This window comes from Hemitrygon akajei, chromosome 3 (assembly GCF_048418815.1).
Source record: "Hemitrygon akajei chromosome 3, sHemAka1.3, whole genome shotgun sequence".
Lineage (NCBI taxonomy): Eukaryota > Metazoa > Chordata > Chondrichthyes > Myliobatiformes > Dasyatidae > Hemitrygon > Hemitrygon akajei.
The window spans coordinates 113,990,913-114,007,962 of record NC_133126.1 but is presented as its reverse complement, the minus strand read 5'-3'; the positions used below and the strand labels follow the sequence as shown (position 1 = coordinate 114,007,962).

The following is a 17,050-nucleotide window of genomic DNA, read 5'->3' as shown; positions in this document are numbered from 1 at the left end:
CATTTCATCGCAAACCGGCATTTTCCCACAAGACACCGCGAAACCGGGTGTGACGTCATAGCATCCCGCGATGTAGTACAGAAAACAAATATAGTTAAAACTCTTCTAACTTTAACTAGAAAATGAATTACTAAGCGAAAATATTATAAACTAAGTAACTGCCATAAGGCAGCACAATGCTTCGAGTGTTTTCCATGTTGATGAGGGTGAGTACAAATGACTGATTTACAATAATTTAATTGTGAAAGTGCGCTTGATTTATCGTACAATTTCATTGGACCTCTGTGAACTACTCATCAATTTTATTGGTCTACTGTTATGAGGCAAAATGTTTACGAGGCGGCATGAAAAAAAACCATGTATTAGCCGCTTCAGATTAAAGGCCGCAAAGTTCAAAGCTGTTCAAAATGTGGGAAAAAAGTAGCGGCTTAAAATCCGGAATCTACGGTAGGTATATCTGGCCAAATCATGTCGTTTTCATTAACCGAAAGAATGTGAGTGTGTTTGGAGGGATGCGTGAGTGTACATATATGGTAATTCAGTATCCAAGGACAAACTTCATTTTATTATAATTTTTCACTCCATTGGTTACCTGTTCACCAAAGGGAAGGCCAGATGGCCACGGACAGGCAACAGGGTACAGTGCATTGAGTGGGAGAAGTAGGGCTGTCTGACCAGCCTGGGATCAGGGTCTGAGGGACAGCTGATTGTGGCAGTAGAGAGAGACCGTGATTAGTAATGGGGAGGACTGAGACCCTGGGAGAAGGAGTCACAGATTCATACAGCATTGAGTTGGTCCATTCAGTTCATCACACCCATTGGCTCTCATTCTATTTCTGGTGTTGAACATTTACAACTAACAACTCTCAAAACAAAACCAGGCCTCAATGGGGATACCACGATAGAGCAAGGGGAGGCTGGAGGGAAGATGGTACAGAACGCACTCTGCCACTAATAAACACACCTGACTATTCATTTTAACTGTCTTCTGAGGGATAACATTGTGCAGGGGTAATATTGACCCCATTGTTGATATACTACACACTATCCAGCAGCCTCTTCACTGACCCTGGTGTCAATTCAAAAGCACCACCACATGACAGGTAGAAATTAATTACCGTAGATTCCGGATTATAAGCCGCTACTTTTTTCCCACGCTTTGAACAGCTTTGAACACTGCGGCCTTTACTACGGTGCGGCTAATGCATGTTTTTTTTTCATGCCGCCAAAAACATTTTGCCTCGTAACAGTAGACCAATAAAATTGATGAGTAGTTCACAGAGGTCCAATGAAATTGTACGATAAATCAAGCGCACTTTCACAATTAAATTATTGTAAATCAGTCATTTGTACTCACCCTCATCAACATGGAAAACACTCGAAGAAAAGCATTGTGCTGCCTTTATGGCAGTTATTTAGTTTATAATATTTTTGCTTAGTAATTCATTTGTTAGTATTTTCTAGTTAAAGTTAAAAGTGTTTTAAGTATATTTGTTTTCTGTACTACATCCCGGGATGCTATGACGTCACATCCGGTTTCGCCGCGTCTTGTGGGGAAAATACCGGTTTGCGATAAACGGAAAGGAGGGGGCGAGCGCATTAGACCCGCGCGAGAACGCTGCACGCATATGATGCAGCTTTTAAGTTAAAGGCGATCAATAACTTTTCCTGGTAGGCTGCAGTATATATTTTTTTACCAGTCGTTAGGAGATATTGGAATGTTGTTCGTGCACTGTTCAGTAAAAAAGTACACGCAACGTAATTTGTGTGTTACCGATACGTATGTATATTTAAAAGTAGCCGTGTTACAGGCACAGTTCGAAAAAAAGCATTTGCAATATGTATTTGTTTATGTTACCATACGGATTTAATTAAAAGTTAAAAAATCCTCACGTGTAATATCTTTCTGTGTAAATATCTCATATTACAACGTGGGACACCTGCGGCTTAAAATCCGGTGCGGCTTGTACAAGTACAAAATTGATTTTCTTTCTAAAATTAGAGCCTGCGGCTTTTAATCAGGTGCGCTCTGTAGTCCGGAATCTACGGTATCATAAACCAAAATTTCACTGTTTAATCATATAACAGTGTCTGGGACATCGAATGTCCTTTTTTCTTCACAGAAAGGAGGAAGAGGTTTAAACTTAGCAAAATACTTCTTTCCATATGATGACCCAGGAGGCCTTTCAGACCATCGACCTATGCCAGCTCCCAGAAGAGAAATCCCATCATTCCATTCTCCGTCTCTTTCTTCCCCTGTACCTCTAGCACCTATTCCCTCTCACACATCCATCAGCACATCGATCATTTCACCACTCACCTACACTAAGAGATAATGTAGCAAGGCAAATCAAACACCCTCAATATCTTCAGGATATGGAAGGGTACCACGGCACCCGTGGGAAATCCTAGAGAGCTCAGGGAGAATGTGCAAACTCCACACAGACAACGCCAAAGGTCAGAATTGAACCCGGTCCCAGCTGTGGCACCTCTCTACAAATTTGTATCTTTCCTCCAACAGATATTTAAAATAATAAGGGGGATAGATCGAGTTGACATGAATAGGCTTTTTCCATTGAGAGTAGGGGAGATTCAAACAAGAGGACATGATCTGAGAGTTGGGGCAAAAGTTTAAGGGTAACACGAAGGGGAATTTCTTTACTCAGAGAGTGGTAGCTGTGTGGAATGAGCTTCCAGTAGAAGTGGTAGAGGCAGGTTCGATATTGTCATTTAAAGTAAAATCGGATAGGTATATGGACAGGAAAGGAATGGAGGGTTATGGGCTGAGTGCGGGTCAGTGGGACTAGGTGAGTGTAAGCGTTGGCACGGACTAGAAGGGCTGAGATGGCCTGTTTCCGTGCTGTAATTGTTATATGGTTATATGAGATTTTTAATGGTGCTTCATGTAATTGATTATCCATAGCCAGAGGTCATAGTACATATTGGTACCAATGACATAGGTAGGCAAAGGGATGAGGTCCAGAGGAGAGAATACTGGAAGTTAGGTAGGAAGCTGAAAAGCAGCCCCTTCAGCGTAGTAATCTCTGGTTTGCTGTCTGTGCCATGCACCACTGAGGCTAAGAATGGGATGACTTGGCAGATGTATGTGTGGCTGAGGATTAGTGGAGGGGCAGGGATTCAGATTTCTGAATCAGTGGGATTTCTTCTGGGGAAGGTATAACCTGTACAAAAAGAATGGGTTACACCTAAACCTGAGGGGGACCAATATCTACTTGGTTTGCTAGAGATGTTGGGCAAGGTTTAATCTAACTTGGCATGGTGGTTGGAACTGGAGTGATAGGGCTGTTGGTAAACAAGTAGTGGATGTAGAATGTAACAGAGAGAAACATAGAAATCTACAGCACATTACAGGCCTTTTGGCCCACAATGTTGTGCCGACCATGTAACCTACTCTAAAAAACTGCCTAGAATTTCCCTGGCGCATAGCCTCTATTTTTCTAAGCTCCATGTACCCGAGTCTGTTAAAAGATCTTATTTGTATCCCCCTCTACCACCACTGCTGGCAGTGCATTCCACGCACCCACCACTCTCTGTGAAAATCTTACCCCTGACATCCCCCTTGTACCTGCTTCCAAGCACCTTAAAACTATGCCCCCTCGTGTTAGCCACTTCATCCCTGGGAAAAAGCCTCTGACTATCCAAACATTCAATTCCTCTCAGCATCTTATACACCTCTATCAGGTCACCTCTCATCCTCCGTCGCTCCAAGGAGAAAAGACCAAGTATACTCAACCTATTCTCATAAGGCATGTGCCCCAATCCAGGCAACATCCTTGTAAATCTCCTCTGCACTCTCTCTATAGTATCCACATCCTTCCTGTTGTGAGGCGACCAGAACTGAACACAGTGCTCCGTGGGGTCTAACTAAGGTCTTATATAGCTGTAACATTACCTCATAGCTCTTAAACTCAATCCCACAGTTGATGAAGGCCAACACACCATATGTCTTCTTAATAACTCTGTCAATCTGTACAGCAGCTTTGAGTGCCCCATGGACGTGGACCCCAGATCTTTCTGATCCTCCATACTGCCAAGAGTCTTACCATTAATATTATATTCTGCCTTCAAATTTGACCAACCAAAATGAACCACTTCACACTTAACTGGGTTGAACTCCATCTGCCACTTCTCAGTCTAGTTCTGCATCCTATCGATGTCCCGTTGTAACCTCTGACAACCCTCCAGACTATCCACAACACCCCTAACTTTTGTGCCATCAGCAAACTTACTAAACCACCCTCTAATTCCTCATCCAGGTCAGTTTTAAAAATCACATAGAGGATAGGTCCCAGAACAGATACCTGTTCTACATGGTCACCATTCTCCATGTAGAATATGAACCATCCACAACCACTCTTTACCTTCTGTGGTCAAGCCAATTCTGGATCCACGAAGCAAGGTCTCCTTGGATCCCATGCCTCCTTACTTTCTGAAGGAGTCTTGCATAAGGAACCTTATCAAATGCTTTACTGAAATCCATATACACTAGATCCACAGCTTTACTTCATCAATGTGCTTTGTTACATCCTCAAAGAATTCAATCAGGTTCATAAGGCATGACCTGCCCATGACAAAGCCATGCTGACTGTCCCTTATCAGATTATGTCTCTCCAAATGCTCATAATTCCTACCTCTCAGGATCTTCTCCAACAACTTGCCCACCACTGAAGAAAGATTCACTGGTCTATAATTTCCTGGGTTATCTCTACTCCCTTTCTTGAACAAGGGAACAATGTTTGCAATCTTCTAATCCTCTAGAACCTCCCGTCCCTACTGATGATGCAAAGATCATTGCCAGAAGCTCAACAATCTCCTCCCCCGCTTCCCACAGTAGCCTAGGGTATATCTCATCCAGTCCCAGTGATTTATCTAACTTAATACCTTTCAAAAGTACATCCTCTTTCTTAATGTCTGTACACTCAAGCATTCCAGTCCACTTTAAGTTATCCCCTCATGTAGTGAGACTGTGGAGGAGGACAAGCAGATGTTAGGGAAAAATTGTAGTTTGTTGGATGAGTCGAAGTGTATCATGGAGACAAAACTGAAAAGGGTGATGAAGGTGAAGGGTGACGACTGAAGGTGTTATACTTGAATGTATTTGGAATAAGGTAAATGATCTTGTAGTACAATTCGATTGACAGTTATGATGTTGTGGGTACCACTGAGTTGGGAGTTTACAACCAGGATTATACATTATATTGAAAGACAGGCAGGTGGGCAAAGGAGGAGGTGTGGCTCTTTTGTTTAAAAATTGAAATCAGATTCTTAGAAAGAGGTTCAGCAGAAGTAGAATCCTTGTGGGTAGAGTTAAGAAACTGCAAGGGAAAAGACCCTGATGAGAGTTGTTTACAGTCCTCCAAACTACAGCCAGGATATGGGGTACAACAGGAGATAGAAAAGGGCCTGTAAAAAGAGCAATGTTATGATAAACATGGGAGCTTTTAACATGCAGGTAGTTTGGGAAAATCGGGTTGTTGAGTGCCTATGAGATGGCTTTTGCAAGCAATTTGTGGTTGAGCCCATTTGGGAGAAGGCAATATTGGGTAGGGTGTTATGTAATGCACCAGATTTAATTAGGGAAGTTAAGGTAAAGAAACTCTTAGGAGGCAGTGATCATAATATGATATAATTTATCCTGCAGTTTGAGAGGGAGAACCTAAAGTTAGGTGTGTTATAGTGAAGTAAAGAAAATTACAGAGTCATGAGAGAGGAGCTAGCCAAAATTGACACTAGTAGGGATGATGGCAGAACAGCAATGGCTGGAGTTTCTGGGAGATATTCTGAAGGCATATGACAGATACATCCCAAAGGTGAGGAAGTATTTTAAAGGGAGGATGACACAACCATGGCTAACAAAGGAAGTCAAACACAGCATAAAAGCAAAAGTAAAGGCATATAATAGAGCAAAAATTAGTGGGAAGTTAGAGGATAGGCAACAGAAGGCAAATAAAATAGCCGTAAAGAGAAAAATGATGGACTGTAAAACTAATCAATAATATTAGGGAGGATACCAAAAACTTTTTCAGATAAGAACAGAGTAATAGATAGGCGGTAATGGATTATCAGACCACTGGAAAATGACACTGGAGAGTTGGTAATGGGAGACAAAGAAATGGCAGGTAAACTTTATGAGTATTTTACTTCAATCTTCACTGTAAAAGACTCTAGCAGTAAATGAGAAGTTCAAGAGTGTCAGGGCAGAAGTAAGAGCAGTTTCTGATACTAAGAAGAAGGTGTTTAGGAAATTGAAAAGTCTGAAGGTAGATAAGTTATCTGGACCAGATGGACTACACTCCAGGGTTCTGAAAAAGATAGCTGAAGATGTTATGGAGGCATAAGTCATGAGCTTTCAAGAATCACTAGATTTTGGAATGGGTCTGGATTAATGCAAATGTCTCATGCAAATTTAGCATGGTCTCCTTCAGGGGAAGTCTAGCCAGACAATTCTGTTGGAATTCTTTAAGGAAGTAACAGGCAGGATAGACAAAGGACAGCCTGTGGACATTGTTTATTTAGATTTTCAGAAGGCCTTTGAGAAGGTGCCACACATGAGTTAAGAGCCAATGGTATTAGAGGAATGATCTACTATGAATAGAAGATTGGGTGACCAGCCATTTCTGGTTGGCTGCCGGTGACTAGTGCTGTACCGCAGGGGCCGACATTGTGACCTTTCCTCATTGTATATGGATGAGTTAGATGACGGAATTGATAGCTTTGTGATCAAGATACAAAGGTAGGTGGAGGGGCAGGTAGTATTGAGGAAGCAGTGTGAGTCTGCAGAAGGACTTAGATTATGAGAATGGGCAAAGAAGTGGCAGATGGAATGTAGTGCAGGAAAGCGTATGGTCATTCACTTTGGTAAAAAGAATAAAGCTATAGACTATTTTCTAAATAGCGAGCAAATTCAAACATCAGAGGTGCAAAGGGACTTGGGAGTCATTCTGCAGGATTCCCTAAAGGTTAACTTGCAGGTTGAGTCTGTGGTGAGGAAGGGAAATGCAATGTTACCATTCATTTCGAGGGGACTAGAATATAAAAGCAAGGATGTAATGCTGAGGCTTTGTAAAGCACTGGTGAGGCCTCACCTGGAGTATGGTGAGCAGCTTTGGGCCCCTTATCTAAGAAAGGATGTGCAGCACTGGAGGTGGTCCAGTGGAGGCTCATGTGATTGATTCCAGGAATGAAAGGGTTAATGTCCGAGGAGCATTGGATGGCTCTAGGCCTGTACTTGCTGGAGTTTAGAAGAATGACGGGGGATCTCATTGAAACCTTTTGGATATTGAAAAGCCTAGACAGTGTGGATGTAGAAAGGATGTTTCCTATAGCGGGGAAGTCTAGGACCAGAGGGCACAGTGTCAGAATTTAGGGATGTCCACTTAGAACAGAGATGAGGAGGAATTGTTTTAGCCAGAGGGTGGTGAATCTGTGGAATTCATTGCCACGGGCAGCTGTGGAGACTAAGTCATTGGGTACACACACACACCACCCACACACACACACACACACACACACACACACACACACACACACACACACACACACACACACACACACACACACACACACACACCATTCTATGCATCACATTTACATGTACAGTACAGTGGTTTGCGATCACGTTGATGTGCATGCTCTACAAGCATAGCATATTGTGTGTACTTATTATGATACAGTAATTGTATTTTCAGGAGTATTTGTGATAGCAAAGTGCCTTGCAAGTGTTGCAACAGCCTCGACACTTTCCGTTATATTTGTGGTGAGTCACTTAAGTCTCAACGAGAGAGCAACGCTCCTTCTATTAAGAACGTTCATAAGCTCTACTTTAACCATAGAACCATAGAACACTACAGCACAGAAAACAGGCCATTCAGCCCTTCTTGTCTGTGCTGAAACTTTATTCTGCTAGTCCCATTGACCTACACTCAGCCCATAACCCTCCAGACCTCTCCCATCCATGTATCTATCCAATTTATTCTTAAAACTTAAGAGTGAGCCTGCATTTACCACATCAGATGGCAGCCCATTCCACACTCCCACCACTCTCTGAGTGAAAAAGTTCCCACTAATGTTCCCCCTTTCACCCTAAAGCCATGTCCTCACATATTTATCTCTCCTAATCTAAGTGGAAAGAGCCTACTTGCATTTACTCTGTCTATACCCCTCATAATTTTGTAAACCTCTATCAAATCCCCCCTCATTCTTCTATGCTCCATGGAATAAAGTCCTAACCTGTTCAATCTTTCCCCGTATCTCAACTCCTGAAGACCCAGCAACATCCTAGTAAATCTTCTCTGCACTCTTTCAATCTTACTGATATCCATCCTATAGTTAGGTGACTAGAACTGCACACAATACTCCAAATTTGGTCTCACCAATGTCTTATACAACCTCACCATAACATCTCAACTCCATACTCAATACTTTGATTTACGAATGCCAGGATGCCAAAAGCTTTCTTTACAACCCTGTCTACCTGTGACACCCCTTTCAGGGATTTATGTATCTGAACTCCCAGATCCCTTTGTTCCTCCGCACTCCTCAATGCCCTACCATTTACTGTGTATATACTCGTAACATTGGGCACCAAGACAAAACCTGGGCTCCTCACATTTTTTGCATTCCTATTTATATTTCTTCCCTGCAAGTCTTGGCACTGTCAGTGACGAGCACAGTGAAAGGTTTCACCGGGATATTGCGGTCATGGAGAAATGTTATCAGGGCAACTGGAACCCATCAATGCTGGCTGATTATTGTTGGACATTGAAGCGAGAAGCCTCAGACACTGAGTACTGAGTACTGGGCCTTAACCACAAGCTGTTCCAGCAACTACCATCTGGGAAACAGTACCGTAGCATTAAAGCCAGGACCAACAGGGTCTGGGACAGCTTCTTCAGGCTGATTAATTCACACTGATACAATTGCATTCCTATGCTATATTGTATAAACCTCTAGTTTAATTTCTTGTTTTAGTTCCAGTTTCTGGCTCAGTTTCTTCCTCTTCCTGTTGTACATACTATTTATTACAAATTACTTTAAACTGCACATTTAGACAGAGATGTAACGTAAAGATTTTTACTCCTCATGTATGTGAAGGATATAATAAATAAAGTCAATTCAATTCAAATGAAAATCATCAACAAAACATCTTTAGCTTAGCTGAACTATTGCAAATCATCAGCACCATCATGCAATTAAATGCATTATATTCAATAAAAGTTCATTTCTTCTTTTTCCAAATTCCTATGTGATACGAGTAGTCTGGAGTTACATCAGTGTTCAGCTTCAAGCTGTCTATCATAACCACAAAAATTTCTGACGAATCTACACGTTTTAAAAATATTCTTGCCCAATGTTATCAACCCCTTTTTTAACAACACCTGTACCAGTTTGGTTATGCAGATGTGCTCATATCTCTACCCTGATGTGCTAATATCTGACAATACCTCTATTGAGGCAAAGATAAGACTAATGACCCTCTCATTACCTCATGACCCTCATGTGTTGCTATCCCTTTAAACAACTCAGTGTTCAGAAGCAGGAAAACTACCCACCACGGATCAGAACTGAAGAAGCCTCTCGGATGAGTGGCAAAATGACTTTGAGACAACACGTCCAGTTGCCCTGATTTGCTATTGCTTGATCCCCAATGACCTGGATGACTGAGAACCTTCATAGACAAGAGTGCTCTTTATCTCCTCAAGCCCATTCCATTCTCAGTGAGATAATGGCAGATCTCTGACCAAGCTACATACACCCCACAATATTTTCCCCATAAAGACTTGAGGTGGGCCGGTGGGAAATGAGCAGAGGCATTCTCTTCCCTCTCTCATTGACCATCCCACGCCCAATCCCATTGACCACTCCTCTCCCAATCCCGTTCACCACCCCTCTCCCAATCCCATTCACCACCTCTCTCCCAATCCTGTTCACCATCCCTCTCCCAATCCCGTGCACCACCCCTCTCCCAATCCCGTCCACCACCCCTCTCCCAATTCCATCCACCACCCCTCTCCCTCTCCAGTCCACCACCCCTCTCCCAATCCCATTCACCACCCCTCTCCCAATCCCATTCACCACCCCTCTCCCAATCCCATTCACCACCTCTCTCCCAATCCCATTCACCACCCCTCTCCCAATCCCATTCACCATCCCTCTCCTACCCTCAATCACAGCCCCTCTCCCTCTCCCGTTCACCATCCCTCTACCACTCCATCACCGTCCCTCTCCTACCCTCATCCACGGTCCCACTCCCTCTGCCGTTCACCATCCCTCTCCAAATCCGGTTCGCGGTTCCACTCCCACCCTGCCCTCCTGTACTGCTGTAACACAGCCTAAAACTAGTACCTCAGCTTCTGCAATCAACAAACTGCTGGAGGAACCCAGCAGGTCAAGCAATGTCGGCAGGAGGAAAGAAAAGGATGGACGTTTCAGATCGAAACCTGTATCAATCCGGATCGCTGAAGTTCTTCGGCAAAGTTTGTAACACTCCATCCTCCACCTGGGCACACTGCAGCCTACAGGACTCAATACTGAATTCTCAAACTTTAAACAAGTCTTTATTTCTTTCTTAAACTATTAAAAAGGGTCTTCGACCCAAAAAATTGTCTCTGTTTACATTTTAGACTTCCAGCATCTGTTAAATTCTTCTAGGTTTTCAATGTTTTGTACAGTTTCTAGATGCAAGGTTAATGAAATCCAGTCACTGGCTAATGGGAAGGATGTGAGTTGTGAAGAAATCATTAGCTTCATTTGTCACACGTACACGGAAACATCAGAATGGTCAGTGAAATACGTCCATTTGTGTCAAAGTCCGAGAATCTTGCTGGGGAAGCCTGCGAGTGCCCACAGCTCACTAACTCAACCCAGATGTCTTTGGGATACAGAGGAAACCCACGCTGTCACAGAGAGAATGCACAGACGGGGGCAGGGATTGAACCCTGATCGGTCAGCGCTGTGCTGTAAAGCAATTGCACTAAAGCTCCCCGCTACAGTGCCACCCCCTGCACAACGGGCAGCACCGTGCACAATGGGAATCAAACTGTAACAGACTGGATTTTACAAATCCATTCATCTTCTCCATTTTCTCTCTTCTTTGTCCATATCAGGACAAGAGGTGTATGTGTATCTGTCCTTGAAAGCCAGAATCCCAGATTATGCAACATTATTCAGACTTTACAATATTAGTAACACATTACACAAACACAGGTGATTAACTTCACCCTGAGAGTTACAGCACCCTATCACAGAAATTCCCTTTGTTCCCCCTTCGTCCTTCACTCCACCCACTTCCTCTACTAGCTGCCTGTCTTGTTGCTGTGACAGAAGGCCTTTACCTGAAACATTAGCTCCATTCCTCTCTGCAGACGCTGCCTGACCTGAAGGGAGTATCCAGCATTTTCTCTCTTGCAGTTTTAGTTTAGTTTTGAGTTCAACATCTCCTTCAACTGTTTCCAACCACAATCAATCCAATACTTACGGATACACTTGCTTTGAATGGAGACTCACCGATATAAACCAAGGCGGTGATTGTTAGGGCTTTGGACAGAATCCTCAAGCCAGAAGCTGCTCCCTCAAACTTCATCACAACCAGGTGCAGTAGAAGGACGCAGGCTGCTTCGACCAAGGCTCCGTGGCTGATGGATGTTTGAATGGTGGAGCTGCAGTCAATGGCCATCAGGTTCTGGATGAGATGAAACTCTGTCAGCTCCCAGGACCAGTACACCTTTGTGACGGCGCTGGCCAACTGCACCCCTCCAAACTGGGACAAGATCCTTAGAGCAGCTGCTGCCAGCGGAGCATTGGAGCAGAGCAGCTCCTGCAAGGTGACCAGGGGGTTGGCGTGTGCACCATCCAACGTGTACTCGTGGATCAAGACGAGGATGAAGAATAAAGTCAGAACCACGTCCCGCCCAAACCCCCCTCCCCACGGCCCAATCACCGTCAACATCCTGAGCTCAAGCCAGCAAGCCCCCAGCTGGAAGCAGGAGACCAGCTCCAGCAGGAAGGTGCAATAAACCCAGGGCAGAAAGAGCCTTCTGGAGACCATCCTGACCACCTGAGAGAGAGCCACAACAGCAAAGAAATAGGTGGCGGAGATGTTGAGCCCGGCCATGGTTTTCCTCAGACCCGGCTCTCTGTGACTCTTAACATTTGATGCATTTTTAAGTGGAAACGTGTACATTCACTAGAGTCAAGGACAGTACAAACAAATACACGTCTACAAAGCAGAACCAGGCAAGAGTTGGTCAATCATCTACAGACAGTTTACACCTGGCATCCACAGGTTCCTCTCACTGCTGGTGTGAGCACTTTTATCCCAAAGTCTTTATGCTAATAAAAATATCTGTAACACACGTGCTTAAAGGTGCATTTGAAAACTCTCACCACCCTCTGGCTGATCAGCAGAAAACAGAGAGTGGGAATAAAAGGATCCTATTCTGGCTGGCTGCCAGTTACCAGTGGAGTTCCACAGGGGTCGGTGTTGGGACCACTGCTTTTTATGATGTATGTCAATGATTTGGACTATGAGATTAATGGATTTGTGGCTAAATTTCCCGATGATACAAAGATAGGTGGAGGAGTGGGTAGTGTTGAGGAAACAGAGAGCCTGCAGAGAGACTTGGATAGTTTAGAGGAACGTGCAAAGAAGTGGCAAATGAAATACAATGTCGGAAAGTGTATGGTCATGCACTTTGGTGGAAGAAATAAAAGGGCAGACTATTATTTAGATGGGGAGAGAATTCAAAATGCAGAGATGCAAAGAGACTTGGGAGTCCTTGTGCAAGATACCCTAAAGGTTAACCTACAGATTGAGTCGGTGGTGAAGAAGGTGAATGCAATGTTGGCATTCATTTCTAGAGGTATAGAGTATAAGAGCAGGGATGTGATGTTGAGGCTCTATAAGTGTGAGACCACACTTGGAGTATCTTGTGCAGTTTTGGGCTCCTTATTTTAGAAAGGATATACCGACGTTGGAGAGGGTTCAGAGAAGATTCACGAGAATAATTCCAGGAATGAAAGGGTTACCATATGAGGAACATCTGGCAGCTCTTGGGCTGTATTCCCTGGAGTTCAGGAGAATGATGGGGGATCTCATAGAAACATTACAAATGTTAAAAGGCATGAACAGATTAGATATGGCAAAGTTATTTCCCATGGTAGGGGAGTCTAGGACCAGAGGGCACGACTGCAGGATTGAAGGACGTCCATTTAGAACTGAGATGTGGAGAAATTACTTTAGTTGGAGGGTGGTAAATCTGTGGAATCTGTTGCCACGAGTGGCTGTAGAGGCCAAGTCATTGGGTGTATTTAAGGCAGAGATAGATATGTTTTTGATTAACCAGGGCTTCAAAGCATATGGGGAGAAGGCAGGGGAGTGGGGATGACTGGAAGAATTAGATCAGCCCGTGATTGAATGGTGGAGCATACTCGATGGGCCGAGTGGCCTACTTCTACTCAAAGGAATTGAGGTAGAATAGTGACCATAATTCCCAGTACTTAAGACCACAAGACCATAAGACAGGGGAGCAGAATTAGGCCATTCAGCCCATCGAGTCCACTTCACCATTTCATCATGGCTGATCCTGGATCGCATTAAACTCCATACACCTGCCCTCTCTCCATATCCCATGATTCCCTCAACCAATCAGGAATCTATCAACTCCTGCTTTAAATATATGCACGGACTTGGCCTCCATCACGGTCTGTGGTGGAGCATTCCACAGATTCACCACTCTTTGGCTAAAAAAATTCCTCCTTACCTCTGTTCTAAAAGTTCATCCCTCAATTTTGAGGCTGTGCCCTCTAGTTCTGGACACCCCCACCAGAGTGTACATTCTCTCCACATCCACCTTATATAGTCCTTTCGAAATTCAGTAGGTTTCAATGATCTCCCCCCCCCCCCATTCTTCTAATTTCCAGTGAGTACAGGCCCAAAGCTGCCAAATGTTCCTCATATGTTAATCTCTTCATTCCCAGAATTATCCTAGTGACGCTCCTCTGGACTCTCACCAGTGACAATACATCCTTTCTAAGATAAGTGGCCTAACAGTACTGTGGATGTACCTACACCTCAGGGACTGCCACAGTTCAAGAGGTAGCTCATTACCACTTAGGGATGGGCAATAAATGCTGGTTTAGCTGGCCAAACCCACATCCCATAAATTAATAAATTAAAAAATAACTGTTGACAATACTCCAAGTGCAGTCTGACAAGTGTCTTACAAAGTTACAACATTATGACCTTGTTTTTATATTCTATTCCCCTTGAAAAAATGTCAATATTGCATTTGCCTTCATTATCACAGACTCAACCTGTAAATTAATCTTCTGAGAGTCTTGCATAAGAACTCCAAAGCCCTCTGCACCTCTGATATTTGAATTTTCCCCCCATTTAGATAATAGTCCACACTATTGTTCCTTTTACCAAAATGCATTATCATATATTTCCCAACACTCTATTCCATCTGCCCATTCTTCCAATTTGTCTAAGTCCTGTTGCAATTGCATTGCATCTTCAGCACCACCTACCCCTCCACCTCTCTTTGTATCACCCACAAACTTTGCCACGAAGTCATCAATTCCACTATTTAAATTATTAAACAATGTGAAAAGTAGTGGTCCCAATACTGACCCCCGTGGAATACCACTAGTCACTGGCAGCCAACCAGAAAAGATCCACTTTATTCCCACTCGCTGCCTCCTGCCTGTCAGCCATTCCTCTATCCATGCCAGTATCTTTCCTGTAACACCATAGGATTTTATATTCTTAAGCAGCCTCATGTGAGGCACTTTATCAAATGCCTTCTGAAAATCCAAGTAAGTGACATCCACTGCCTCTCCTTTGTCCATCCTGCGTGTTAGTTCCTCAAAGAATTCCAACAGATTTCAGGCAAGATTTCCCTTTACAGAAACCATGCTGACTTTGACTTATTTTATCATTAGTCTCCAAGTACCCTGATACCTCGTCCTTAATAATAGACCACAACACTTTCCCAGCCTCTGAGATTTGGCTAACTAGCCTATAATTTCCTCCTTCTTGTCTTCCTCTCTTCTTAAGGAATGGAGTGACAGTTTCAATTTTCCAGTCCTCTGGGACCATGCCAGAATCAAGTATTCTTGAAAGATCATGACCAATGCATCTGTTATCTCTTCAGCAACCTCTCTCAAGACTCTGGGACGTAGTCCATCTGGTCCAGGTGACTTAGCCGCCTTAAGACCTTTGAGTTTGCTTTTTTCCTTTGAAATAGCAATGGCACTCACTCCTGCTCCCTGACACTCACAGACCTCTGGCATACAGCTAGTGTCTTCCACAGTGAAGAATGAAGCAAAGTATTCTTTAAATTCATTTGCCATTTCTTTGACCCCCATTACTATCTCACCAGCATCATTTTCTAGTGGTCCAATATCAACTCTCACCTCCCTTTTATTCTTTATATAACTGAAAAATCTTTTAGTATCCTGCTTTATATAATTGGCTAGTTTGCCCTCATATTTCATTTATTCCCTTCTCATTGCTTTCTGAGTTGCCTTTACTTGGATTTTAAAAGCTTCCCAATCATCCAACCTCCCACTCATTGTTGCTACATTATATGCTCTTTCCTTGGCTTTTATGCAGTCCTTAATTTCCCTTGTCAGCCATGGTTGCCTATCCCTGCCATTTGAGAACAACTTCTTCTGTGTACCTATCCTGCGCCTTGTGAACTATTTCCTGAAACCTCAGCCATATCTGCTCTGCCGTCATCACTGTCAGTATCCTCTTCCTATCAATCTGGGCAAGCTCCTCTCTCATGCCTCTGTAATTCCCTTTATTCCATTGTGATACTGATACATGTGACTTATGCTTCTCCCTCTCAAACTGCAGTATGAATTCCATCATATGATCGCTGCCTCCTAAGGCTTCCTTTACATTAAGCTGACTAATAAAATCGGGGTTATTACACAACACCCAATGTAAGATGGCCTTTCCCCTGCTAGGCACAAGTACATGCTACTCTAAAAAGCCATCTCGTGGACATTCAACAGATTTCCTCTCTTGTGATCTGACACCAACCTGATTTCCCAATCCTCTTTCATATTGAAGTCCCCCATTACAATTGTGTCATTACACTTATTACATGCCCTTTCCAGCTCCCTTTGCAATCTCAACCCCACATCTTGGCTACTATTTGGAGGCCTATATATGATTCCCATAATGTTTTTTTCCCTTGCAGTTTCTTAACTCCACCCACAAGGATTCAATATTCTCTGACCATATGTCACCTCTTTCTAAAGATGTAATTCCATCTCTTCCCAACAGAGCCACACCACCACCTGTCCTTTCAATACAAAGTATATCCTTTGATGTTAAGCTCCCAACTATAGCCTTCTTTCAGCCACAACTCAGTGATGCCCACAACGTCATACTGACTAATCTCTAATTGTGTCATGAGTTTATCCACTTTATTCTGAATGTTAAATGTATTTAAATACAGCACCTTCAGTCCGGCATTCTTCACCCTTCTGAATTTTGCCTCTGTGTACAATTTAACTCTTTGCTCCATTTGCATTTGTACCCAATCATTGGCTTCTACTTCCTTATATTCATATTACATATTTCATCATCTACCTGTAAACCTGCAGGCTCATCCTCAGCTCTATCATACTGGTTCCCATCCCCCTGCCATGTTAGTTTAAACCACTCCCAGCAGCTCTAGTAAACCTGCCCACAAGGATATTAGTCCCACTTGGATTCAAGTGCAAACCCGTCCCTTTTGTACAGGTCACACCTGCCCCAGAAGAGGTCCCAATTATCCAGAAATCTGTATCCCTCCCCCTTGCTCCAATTTGTCTGCCACACACTTATCTGCCACCTCAATCTATTCCTATCCTCACTGCCACTTGGCACAGGAAACAATCACAAGATTATTGTCTTTATGTCCTACTTTTCAGCTTCCTTCCCAGCTCCCTGGATTCTGGTTTCAGAACCTCCTCCCTTTCTCTACCACGTCGTTGGTACCTATATGTACCATGACTTCTGGCTGCTCACCCT

The 17,050-nt window shown here is 43.4% G+C and overlaps 1 protein-coding gene across 3 annotated transcripts in view; it reads right to left on the bottom strand.

Annotated features, from left to right (window-relative positions):
* aqp12 (aquaporin 12) overlaps nt 1-12,191 on the bottom strand; it is a 31,111-nt gene extending 18,920 nt beyond the window's left edge. For all 3 annotated transcript variants that reach the window (XM_073038164.1, XM_073038169.1, XM_073038174.1), the window contains exon 1: nt 11,527-12,191. In XM_073038164.1, the coding sequence (XP_072894265.1) occupies nt 11,527-12,133 (607 nt within the window). In that variant the 5' untranslated portion in view covers nt 12,134-12,191. The remainder of the gene's footprint in view (nt 1-11,526) is intronic.
* Nucleotides 12,192-17,050: the final 4,859 nt, after the last annotated feature.